The sequence below is a fragment of the Pelophylax lessonae genome (assembly GCF_965119305.1).
Source record: "Pelophylax lessonae genome assembly, chromosome: 12".
NCBI classification, from domain to species: domain Eukaryota; kingdom Metazoa; phylum Chordata; class Amphibia; order Anura; family Ranidae; genus Pelophylax; species Pelophylax lessonae.
Window position 1 is genome coordinate 185,684,663 of NC_138779.1, and position 12,405 is coordinate 185,697,067.

Genomic DNA, 12,405 nt, shown 5'->3' on the forward strand with positions numbered 1-12,405 from the left:
TTTAGATTGTAAGCCCTCATGAGCTGGGCGCTCCTTATCCTGTCGTATTGAATTGTTGGAACTATAAAAAATGCAGTATAATAATAATAAAACAAAAATAATACTATCACTGCATACATTAACCACATACAGTTTTGATAGCGGTCCTCTAATCTGTTACCTCAGCCAAGACGTGTAACGGAGCAAATTGTCTACTTGCAATTAATGTATTGCTACAGCTGAGGCCTGCAACCAAACAAAACAGCTGCATCCTCCGTTCTGCCATCACACTTTTCCCTGTCAAATGTCAACATGGTATAAAGGGATCATATTTGTTAGAAACAAAACAAGCCAATTACCCTCATGACTGACACTTATATTATGTGCACAGCTTGGGGGGCGAAAAAAAATAAAAAATAAAAACTGAAAACAGCAAACAAGTACTTGGTGTTCTTGTGCACCGTGCCAACGCTTGGCAATATCTTTGGAATCTTTATTCCTCTTCCCTCACACGTCTGGGTACATCGATTTGCATTGAAAAGGTTTTTCCTCAGAAAACTAAAAGTATATGTTAACCCTGAGGGCTCATTCACACAGGCGCTCAGCCCTGTACGGCGCGAGGAGACGTTTACTTTATGTACTAGCGCTGAGCGGCGTGCAGGCGGCTCATATTAGTGACTGGAGACGCTGGCTGTAAAAAATATGAAAAAATATGGGCTGCCTGCTTACCGCTCAGTGCTAGGACAAAAAGTAAACAAACTCCTCACTTTACACGCTCATGTGAATGACCCCTGGGGATGTGACCTATATTGACTCACGGGCACACGCGATTCTGACAAATATACAGGGATGGGTGCACAGGTTCTGCATCAGAGTCTGTGCCCCTGTCCATGCGTACCTGTCAGACTCGCCTGTGCGGGTGCGAGTCCGCACAGCCAACGCATCTCCATTCGCCTGCACACTGCCCAGCACTAGGACAAAAAAGTAAACAAATGGCTTCTTGCACTGTACAAGGCCGAACACCCGTGTGAATGAGCCTGTAGGCCCCAGTCACACCTTACCATTTTGTAGCTTGAAGCTCTAAAATGCTGGAGGAGGAAAAAAAAAAAAAAAGAAAATCAATGATGCTCTATGGAGTTGGTTCACATCTCCACTCCAAATCTCCTGATACTAAAAAAAAAAGTTCTGGAGCTTTTTTGTAGCTCAAAAGTGGGCAGATATGCGCAATTTTATTTCCATAGAAGTGAATGGAAATGCACAATTTGCATGTTTTTCTGTGCGGTCGCGCGTTTTTCTGCTTAAATGCAAAAAGAAAAAACCTCAAAATAGTAATATGTGAATAAATGTAAAAGATACACAACTAACTAAAAATAATCATAAATAAATATATAATAAATAATTAACCTCTAACCTTAAAAATATAGTAAAATAATTATGAATAATAATAATAATAAACACCCAAAAATATTTTTATAAAAAAAACAATTAACCCCCAACCCAAACGGTAACTGTTAAAAAATAAAATGAATACTAATAGCATAAAGAGAAATAAAAGTTGATGGAGAAGCTAAAAACCTAGCAACAAAATGATGCAAGTGATGATAGTTCTCTATTGGCTAATAAAAAAAAAAATACCAAAAGCACAAAACCGCTGTATAAAAAAAAAAAATACACAAAAATGGTGTCAAAAATCATGCATAAAAAAAAAAAAAAAAAAAAACACAAAAAAAAAAAAAAAAAAAAAAACGCTCAGACACTACGCTCAAGTGTGAATGCATCCTTAGGGATGAAATATATATACAGACTCAGGTAGGGTAGCAGTTGCCCAGACAGCCACTTATTTTACATTGATAGATGTTGAGGTGCGTGGCCATCCACCCGCATGCATGTCAGATTGGGACAAGCATATGTTTCCGTGCGACCACTGCATTCCCATACAGCTGTTCATGGACAGCCTGCACACAGTACCTGGTGGCTCAAGCCGCATAAACACGCAGTCCATTCACAGACTATGGGCCTCAGCACCCGTGTAAATGAGGCCTAAAAAAGGTCCCTGTTGATCTCGAAAGTAACCATCCAGTGACCCCTTTGCAATATTATCTCAATGTTGTTATTAGGACTGAAAGTGTGCAATTTTATCAAAACATGTGTCAATATAAAGTTAAAAGACATCCCGCCCCCCCAATCGGTTCGCAGAAGAAAAAGAAAAAAGTCAACAAGCAGCACATAGGCTAGGTGGTTGGCACTTCTGCCTGGTAGCACTAGCATTTTCAGTTCGATTCCCAACCACGGCACTACCTGTGTGGAGTTTGCATATTCTTCCCTGTGCCTACGTAGGTTTCCTCCTACACTCTGAGTAAAGCCGGGTACACACTTAAGTTTTTTTTTTCATGCATCCCAGCGGGCTGAGGACGCTAAATGGGAGTCGGTCGGCTGCTGGTTTTCCAGCATGCACCTCCGACAGACTGACATACACACAGGCCGAATTTCGTACGTTTTTTTTTTTTAACCGGCTGTTGTCTCCCAATAGTTGGCCTGTGTGTACGGGGCTGTAGGAACAGGATCTGACTGGCAACTTTCGGCCCAGGGGGCAAGTACAAACCAGAGGCATGGTCCAGCAACTTGGCCCCCCTCCCACGCCTCCTCTTGACCCCCATTCCAGGCTCATGCTCTGCTCCAGGTGCTCTCTACTCACCGGCCGAATCTGGGTTCCCAATCTGGCCAGTAGGGGGGGGTGGGGGGAGCTGGGACAGCTCGGTCAGGGCTGACTGGGGGGGGGGGGGGGGAAGAGAGAGATGGAGAGTCTCCAGTGGGGCATGGAACCGGCCTCTGCTCTGACACAGTTTACACCATCCATGCTGGGGGGTTGGGAAGCCTGCGCTCTGTCCTGGTCTTCATCCCGCACTTAGTAGGTCAGCAGTGGGGACTTTTTACTTCTCTTCACCAGGAACCCTTTAGGCATGTCTGTGGCAGAAGCATTGCAGCCTTTTTGCAGGGCATCAGAGCGGCCCAGGGGGCAATTCCCCCCCTGCCCCAGTCCTCCCCTATTTAGAAACCTTAGATTGTAAGCTCCTTTAGGGCAGGGACTGATGTGAATGTACTATATACCGTATTTGACCAGTGCTGTGTAAGTGGACAACGCTATACAACAAGTACCTGTAATTCAAATAAAATACGAAAGAAAACTAATTTGGCCACCACATCTAAGGACTGGTAAATTACAAATATATATATATAAAACAATCTTTTAGATTGTAAGCTCTAACGAGCAGGGCCCCTCTAGTTCCTCCTGATTTGAATTGTATTGTAACTGTATTGTCTTCCCTCTCATTGTAAAGCGCTGCGCAAACTATTGGCGCTATATAAACCCTGTATTTTATTAATAATAATAATAATAATAATAATAATTCTTGTTTAGATACGCTTTTAAAATTTTTATTCAATATCTTAATATAACCTAAAGTTAGGAACCCAATGTAATTAAGTCCCAACAATCCACATGACCAAGTTCCCCTCCCGGGAGCAGAAGACCTTTTAGCAGTCGGAAGTTTTCCAACAGCTGTCAAAGCCCCCAATTTAACTTGACACTGAAACTTCTTCCAAAAAAAAAAAATAGTTCTACCTGTTGCATTCACATCAGGTCCCTATTCAATGGCCGGCAGATACGATTTCACGTTTTCTATTAACGCTTTAGACAAGAAAAGAAAAAAAAAAAAAAGGAGTAAACAGTGGAGAAGCTGTCTATGGAGATTGGATCTAAGCCTGGCCTGATCCCCACAAAAATTCTTTACAACAATAGCCAGTATCGGTGAGAGAGACAGGCCTTTGGGGGATGGGACTAGAACAATCAGCCTGAGAGCTGGGTGTGACAAGGAGTGTATAGAAGGGACTGGTGACCTCGGCTCTCATATACAATAACCTCCCCCTGGTGATACTGGCCAGACTACCCCCCTCCCCCAATCTAATTATTATTACTCAGACATTCCCAGAATTCCAGAACACCACAAAACACTTTCATAAACAGGCACGATGGTACAACGAGGGCGAGGACTGGCCAGGGACACATTTGGGCCAATTAAAAAAAATGAATGTAAAAGTTCTGGAACGGACGTAACCAAAATTTAAGCCTATTTACTCAAATCACTTAACATTTTGTTTGGTTTCCATTGGTTAATGCTGCTTGCGCTTCTTTTTTGAGTCTGTATTACTTTATTACCCCGGGAAAGAAAAAAAATTCTCAATGCAATCCTGTCATCTTGACTTAACTAGCCAGAAAAAGTTTGCAACTGTTGACTGCTCTACACTGGAACCAGCAATATTTTTTCCATGAAATAGCTGTTAAATGATGTACAGCAAAATAATAAAAACTGAGTTGAAGAGCAACCAGTTAGTGGCTTATATACCAGATTTAGGGCTCATTCACATGGGGGGTGCATGGCCGCACACCACCCAGATCAGTGTATTTATGCTCCACCAGTACAAATCAATGGCAGGCTCTCCGCAGCTGTCCGCAGGTAAGCATGGAGCGATTATCTGTGGCTAGGGACAGATGTGTGGCTGTGGACGCATACAGCCTGCGTACAGAGCTGCACATCTGGCCTTGGCCACATGTAAGCATGGAGCGATTATCTGTGGCTAGGGACAGATGTGTGGCTGTGGATGCATACAGCCTGCGTACAGAGCTGCACATCTGGCCTTGGCCCCATGTAAGCATGGAGTGGTTATCTGTGGCTAGGGACAGATGCGTGGCTGTGGTCGTATACAGCCTGCATACAGAGCTGCACATCTGGCCTTGGCCCCATGTAAGCATGGATTGGTTATCTGTGGCTAGGGACAGATGTGTTGCTGTGGATGCCTACAGCCTGCGTACAGAGCTGCACATCTGGCCTTGGCCACATGCAAGCATGGAGTGATTATCTGGGGCTAGGGACCGATGTGTGGCTGTGGTCGCATACAGAGCTGCACATCTGGCCTTGGCCCCATGTAAGCGTGGATTGGTTATCTGTGGCTAGGGACAGATGTGTTGCTGTGGATGCATACAGCCTGCGTACAGAGCTGCACATCTGGCCTTGGCTGCATGTATTCTCTCCTTGACAGTGGTGGCCCCATCACTGATTTGTACAGACTTCCCGCCCGCCTTGGAACATCAAAAACGTGGCTGTACCCATCATAGATCTGCTAATCTGAGTGGTGTACAGCCATGAACAGCCACATGAATGGCCCCTAAATTGCAAGCTTTCAGGACCCTAAAGCCAGGATCACCCTTATGCTGGTTGGGGTTGATGCATTTTCCCAGTGCGTTTTATTTTTTTTTTGACACGCATTTTTCTTGCGTTTTTGGGGGGGTATCTGTTGTCATATGGGAGAAACCAGCAAAAACGCAAGCCCTGCGTTTCCATTGAATTCTATGCAACCAAAAGCACAATCTGCTACAGGCAAAAATGTCCCTGAACCAAAAAATAAATAAATAAAAAACGCACCAGTTGAAAACGCATAAATGTGAACAAGACCCAAAGGAAATCATCAATGGACTGTAGTGCGTTTCTGCAAAACTGAAAACGCACTGCAAAAGGCATAGGTGTGAACCCGGCATAAGGGCCCATTTGCACTGTTGTGTTTTAACATGCTTGCTCTATTACACTAAAAAACGACCGTAGCGTGGTTCTACGCAATAAATATGCTATATGTTCCCATCTCGGTGCCGCAGTGCAGCGCTTTTTTAAAAGTACATGTCAGGTTTATCTGCCTTTTAGTGTGTTGGGAGGCTCATAGAAGTCAATGGCAGTGCATCAAAACGCATACAAGATGTGTTTTGAAGCATTGGCAACGGGTAGTAGGCCTTGGTCAATGACTGTTAACCCTATACACTCCAAAATTGCCAATCAAAATGCATGTCAATGCATAAAAGAAATGTCTGATGATGCAAATAAAAAAAAAAAAAAAAAAAAAAAAAAAAAAAAAACACCCCTGCACACACATCAAACAGGTGAAAGGGCCCATTCAGCGTCTCTGTTTTGGTGTATCAGTGCGGTGGGGTTGATGTCCTGCGTGCTTACAACGCATGACAATATTTGATGTTTTAATAAAGTTAAAAGGGAAAAAAAAAAAAAAAGAAAAAGTGAAATTTCATGCATTCTTATGTACAACAGCTGGAGCTGCAGTATGAAAACAGACAATGACTCCAGGCAAGCTCCAGTATGTTGCAGGAAAAAAAAAAAAAACGCAACATGTGTGCATTTTTCCGTAATGCACTGTAACCCATCTGAAGGCAGCATTATAGTGTGGACAGGGCACATGGAAAACAATTACTTTCTATGTGTCTGCATGATGTCTGGCATTCATAGGCGTGCGCAGGGGGTGTGCCAGGAGTGCCTGGGCACACCCTAATCACTGTGTGCGGTGCTAATTCCCCCTATTGCCTGATCTTCCCCCATGTTACACCCCCCACCATGCTGGCATCCCTCCTCTTCTCCTGCAGGGGGAGGTTTCAGAATGGAGTGGCGAAAGGGGCTAGTAAATATGTAATTTACAGGCCCCTTCTTTTTTAAATGAACACACACTCTCACTATGTTCATTCATAACTAAAGCATAGTAAATTGTGTTTACTATGCTTCAGTTTGTGAATGAACAGGAAGCCATTCAGCGCAGAGCACTATTTCATTCATGCACTGTCCAGTGCAGCTACAGAGAAAGCCATGTGTGTTTGAGCTTTGGGGTGCACACTCCTATAGGCTGCGTACACCTATGCTGGCATTAATCCAGTGCAAAAAAACAAAAAAACTATTTTTTCGCACATAGCGCCCTAAGGGCCCGTTCTCACCAGGTGCGGTAGGACAGGGTTGGGGGCCTATTCCTGTGCATTCCCACTGTGATACAAGGCTAAATGACTTCTCCTACATGGCCAGTTCACACCACTGGCTGGGAAAAAAAAAAAAAAAAAAAGGGGGGGGGACCAGTATAGCATGCAGTATTATTTTTTGCGCAGCACAGTGCAAGGCAATGTACAACCTCGCACTGCGCTGCTCCCAATAGAACTTTATGAAAACGCCACACGTTAAAAAAAATAAGTGAACAGTGCAATGTGCTGACATCACTACATTAGCATTGATGTAATCTCATCGCACGCTAGGGTGAACAAGCCCTAAAAAGATTTCCCATCATATCAGCTGAAGATATCTGGAGCATCTACAAAGTTGGCATCTATTGAATTATCCAAAAAAATAATAAATAAATAAAATAAAATACCCTGTTGCATTAGGAAAATGCTAATTTGCACCTGGCTATAAATAACAAAGACCAAAAAAAAGCCTCCATTCACTAATTCTTACAGTGAAAGTCTCAAGATTCTGAGATGATTCTATAGACAATTAGAGATCATTATTGCAGAGTGAATTGCGTCTAGAATAGGATTATTAATTTCCTAAGTAGGAGACCTGGGTATGCAGAGCACGTTCTATGCTGCTCAATGCAATTTAATCACTGGTAGTTTTCTGCAAGAAAAAGTTTTTATCCTGGTAGATTATAATACTAATTTGAAAGAGAAGCACTGTGGCCAAAACGCATACCAACCAATCAGCTAAGAGTAAGCTACCGAAAGATGAATTTGGATTGGTTACTCTTTTAGTGGTTACTAAGTTTACCAAAGTTCTTTGTTCTATTCAAAAGAAAACTCTGTCCTTTACCGAGCAGAGCCCCTCCCTCTACCTGCCTATCCTGTCACTGGATTCCAGGCATTCAAGTTGGACAACTGTGCGTTCAAAGTCCAAAGTGTTACTGAAGAAGTGTTCATTTATTATTTAAAACGTCCCCATAGAAAAATAGTTGATGACCTCATTGTAAGGATATTTTTTTTTAAATCCAGGATTCCCGTACCACCAGCCCTTGTTGAGGTTGGCCATATACTGGATTGGCCTTTCTCAACCTTTTTAACACAGAGGAACCCTCAAAATAACTTTTTGGTCTCAGGGAACCCCTGCTAAAGATAACTAATGCCTCGTACACACGCATCGATTATTGGCCGGGAATTTTCGGGCCAACGTCCGATCGGCCGATTTTCGGCTTGTTAGTATGATGCTTCCGACAACCGACTTCGACTTTTCGGCCAAAAAAAATCTGGTGTGCATGCTATAAAATTTTTGTTGGCCGTCAACACAACGGCTGATTTTCCGTCAGTCAGTACAGATTTCGGCAGACAAAAATCTGATGAGCAAGACTGGGCGGCGTGCTCAGTGAAGAAAAAACACACGGAAAGTAAACCAACACATGACATCACTTCTCAAGTAGATTTTTGTTGGCCGAGAAAATTTGTGTGCAGTCTAGAGCACATTCCAACCTACAAAACACCACTCTGGACAAGTCGGACGATCGGTCGGCCGATAATCGTTGCGTGTGTACGAGGCATATATCTACAACTCATGATACATTAGTGTGAGAGTCAGTGGAAGGAATGCTCTTCAGGCCCCTTTAACACTTGGGTGACTTAATACCATGCCTAAGGTCTATGGACCTCTAGTCACATCAAAGTCGGATTACAAAGTAGTGTAGGGACTACTTTAAAGTCACACAGATATGAATGGCAAGCTCTGGAGGAACCCTAGTTGAGAAACCCTGCACTATACAATCTCCTTTAGATCCCCCAACTTTGTAATGCTTGGGCCTAAGCGATTGGACACCAATGGAATGGATTGCTTAGGCATGTCCTCATTTTACATAGCTTGAGTAAATTAACAAGATGGTAGAGTGTATGGCCACCCTCAATGTGATCATAAAACTGCCAACAAAGCCTACCAGCCATCTTAAACCCAAACTACCAACCCAATTGGTTTTCCTCCTGTCGATCAAAGATCTTTTAATATTTACAATTACTGCTCATAATTTAGGAATTCTTAGTGCCAGGTCACACTATGGCGATCCGACTTCGGGGGCGACCTGTGCAGCCGCGTGCACCGTGCCTGTTCCGCGACTTGCACGGACTTCACATAATGGAAGTCAATGCAAGTCGCTCCGATGTTGCCCCGAAGTAGTACAGGAACTATTTTCGAAGTCGGAGCGACTTGAGTCGCTCCTATTAGAAAGGTTCCCGTAGCACAGAATGGACCGCGACTTGTCAGGCTGACAAGTCGCGGTAGTGTGAACCGGGACTAATGGGCCATACACACTATAAGATTTTCTGAAGACTTTTTCCTTTAGATTTACCAAAAATCAGATAATATGAGGTCAAACCTAAACACTTTCAATTTGTATGCAATCTGGCAGGCCCTTGCACTACATAGAAAAGGTAAATATGAAGGAAATCTGACAACAAAAGTTGGATAGTGTGTATCCAGCTTTACGCTCTATACACACCAACATTCCCCAATTATGAATCCCTGATCTGGTGCACTACTGCAGAGATTGCCCATAGAGGCCAATACACAAGTTGGATCATAGACAAACCTTTGCCTGCTTAACAATATTTGGTATTTACAAAACAAGTCAATCCAAAACACTATAACAAAAAGGATGTCATAGCAAAATAAAATAATTTGTGTGTTTAACAATATTTATCATACACAAGTCAACCCTAAACAGGGAAGATGACATTGAAAACAAGGATGAAGAAAAAGAACCCACTATTGTATCCAAAGCACTGATCTACAAATCGATCATCATGCCGTATACAATGTAATAAAAAACGGTGTATACATAGCAACGCCATATAAACACATAACACCTAGTTAACCCTTAGGACAGGCAAAGCAATAAAGATGTAGTAAAAAATAATTGCAGTATATAAAAATATCACATCTAGAAATTTTTGTACTATATTTAAATGGCATATTATTTATTAGGAAGGGTGGAATGCTGCTGTATACCAGTATAAGGTTATGCAAGCAAGAAAATACAGGGTGAGCAGGTAGATCTATTAAAAGGCAGGAGGAGTAAATATTTAGCAAGTAGGACGTAGGCTTATTAGGAACTGGGGGGGGAATAATCAACAGACAAGTACAGTAAGCCTAGGTAGACCCAAGGACACACACATACATACATTACACACACACCATACACAAACAGTATAAAATGCACACATACAGTATAAAACGCACACATACCATACACATACAGTATAAAACGCACACATACCATACACATACAGTATAAAACGCACACATACCATACACATACAGTATAAAACGCACACATACCATACACATACAGTATAAAACGCACACATACAGTATAAAACGCACACATACCATACACATACAGTATAAAACGCACACATACAGTATAAAACGCACACATACCACACACATACAGTATAAAACGCACACATACAGTATAAAACGCACACATACCACACACATACAGTATAAAACGCACACATACAGTATAAAAACGCACACATACCATACACATACAGTATAAAAACGCACACATACCATACACATACAGTATAAAACGCACACATACCATACACATACAGTATAAAACGCACACATACTACAGAACACACACAATGACCTGTAACAAAATAATATAAAAAAGCAACAAAATACATTACACACACACAGTATAAAACACAAATATACTACAAAACACAAACAATGACCTGTAACAGAATAACATAAAAAGACAAAACACATTATAAATGCAACACTGTAGCACACAGCTGATGGATACATAAAGACAGCACAGAAGGACATTAGAGGGTAGAAGAAGCAAACCCAGACAATGACTATGCATTGTACAGCAGGCATACAGGTAGTCTGTACAAGGAAGGACACAGGTCTAAATGCAGAGGCCATATTGTCAGGGTTCTGTACAGAGAAGTTTTTGGATCTATATGTCCTGGGTGTAACACAAGGACATCACCTGGACATGTCTAGATCATTGCTGCCTTCAAAAGCAACCATTAGAGCGCAGGAGTTGTCACTCACCTGTAAAGAGAGGCCCCAGGAGCAGCAGAAAGAGAGGACACTGCATCCTGCAAGGGATGGATCCAGATATCTCTTGGGTCAAGGTCTGGATGGGTTGTGGGTCAAGCTCTTGTAGTCTCTTGGCTCAAGCTCTAGATGTCCCTTAGACCAAGCTTCAACTGTCTCTTGGCTCAAGCTCTAGATGTCCCTTAGACCAAGCTTCAACTGTCTCTTGGCTCAAGCTCTAGATGTCCCTTAGATCAAGCTTCAACTGTCTCTTGGCTCAAGCTCTAGATGTCCCTTAGACCAAGCTTCAGCTGTCTCTTGGCTCAAGCTCTAGATGTCCCTTAGACCAAGCTTCAGCTGTCTCTTGGCTCAAGCTCTAGATGTCCCTTAGACCAAGCTTCAGCTGTCTCTTGGCTCAAGCTCTTGATGTCTCTTAGATCGAGCTCCAGCTATCTCTTGGTTGAAGCCCTAGCTGTCTCTTGGGTCAAGCTCTAGTAGTCTCTTGGCTCCAGCTGTCTCTTGGCTCAAGCTCTAGATGTTCCTTAGATCAAGATCTAGCTGTCTCTTAGATAGAGCTCCAGCTGTCACTTGGCTGAAGATGTAGATGTCCCTTGTCTCAAGCTCTGGCAGTCTCTTGTCCCAGTCTCTGACAGTCTGTTGCTCCTCCAGTGTGCTGTTCTTTCCCCCCTTGTACCAGGCTGGATCCTCCTGTTGGAAGTCTCAGCTCCCTCTGCCTCCTCCAGTATCACCCTTTTCTCTCTCCCAGCTCTGGTTTCACTATTCTCCCAGCTGCTGACGTCATGTTTTACTATTATCATACCAAGCCCCGCCCGATTCACCTGTTCTTCCCAGGGATTAACCCTTTCCTCCCCTCCCCCTCTCCCTGCACTCAGCTACCAGCAAAAAAAAAAAGAAATCTAGGGCAGCGCTTGATCTGACATGCGAGGAGAGGACAGCCAGATCTAATGAAGCCTGCTTGCTGGAATTACATGCAATATAATAATAACTGTTAGCATCCTGGAAAAAAAATAGAAGGGGGGAGGGATATACAGTGGCAGCATCTCTCATAGAGAAAGCAGCAGCTGGGTGGAGGGAGTTGGGTTGTTGTTGGGGGGGGGGGGGGGGGATGTACATTCCCTCATTCTTTCATGATAAATTAGAACTCATTGGAGGAAGTAGGACCAGAATTGGGTCTCCCATGATTTATTGATCAGTTGCAAAGTTGACACCAATGTTCAATAAATCAGCTTTAATTTTATAAGCTTAGTGCGAGTGACCTTTCCCGATCCATCTGCTGATAATCTATTTGTCTATGGGTCTGTCTATCTAGGGATCTGAAATCCATACTTAAAAATAAATGCATCCCAGAGGAGCCCCAGCAAAGGTTTTTATTTACTTGGTGGTTGCAGTGAGCTGAGGAATGTTGCATGGATAAACTTTCACATTTTTAGTAGCAGATCCTGGGTTTCATAAGGAAAAGTGCGCAGAATGGAGAATCCCAGAGCAACCAATTACAATCCAT

General features: G+C 42.9%; 1 protein-coding gene across 2 annotated transcripts in view; it reads right to left on the reverse strand.

Moving 5' to 3' along the window:
• The window catches only part of NECTIN2 (nectin cell adhesion molecule 2), a 155,859-nt gene extending 144,812 nt beyond the window's left edge, over nucleotides 1-11,047 (reverse strand). For both annotated transcript variants that reach the window (XM_082273895.1, XM_082273894.1), the window contains exon 1: nucleotides 10,899-11,047. In XM_082273895.1, coding sequence (XP_082130021.1) covers nucleotides 10,899-10,944 — 46 coding nt within the window. In that variant the 5' untranslated portion in view covers nucleotides 10,945-11,047. The remainder of the gene's footprint in view (nucleotides 1-10,898) is intronic.
• Between the last annotated feature and the right edge of the window lie 1,358 nt (nucleotides 11,048-12,405).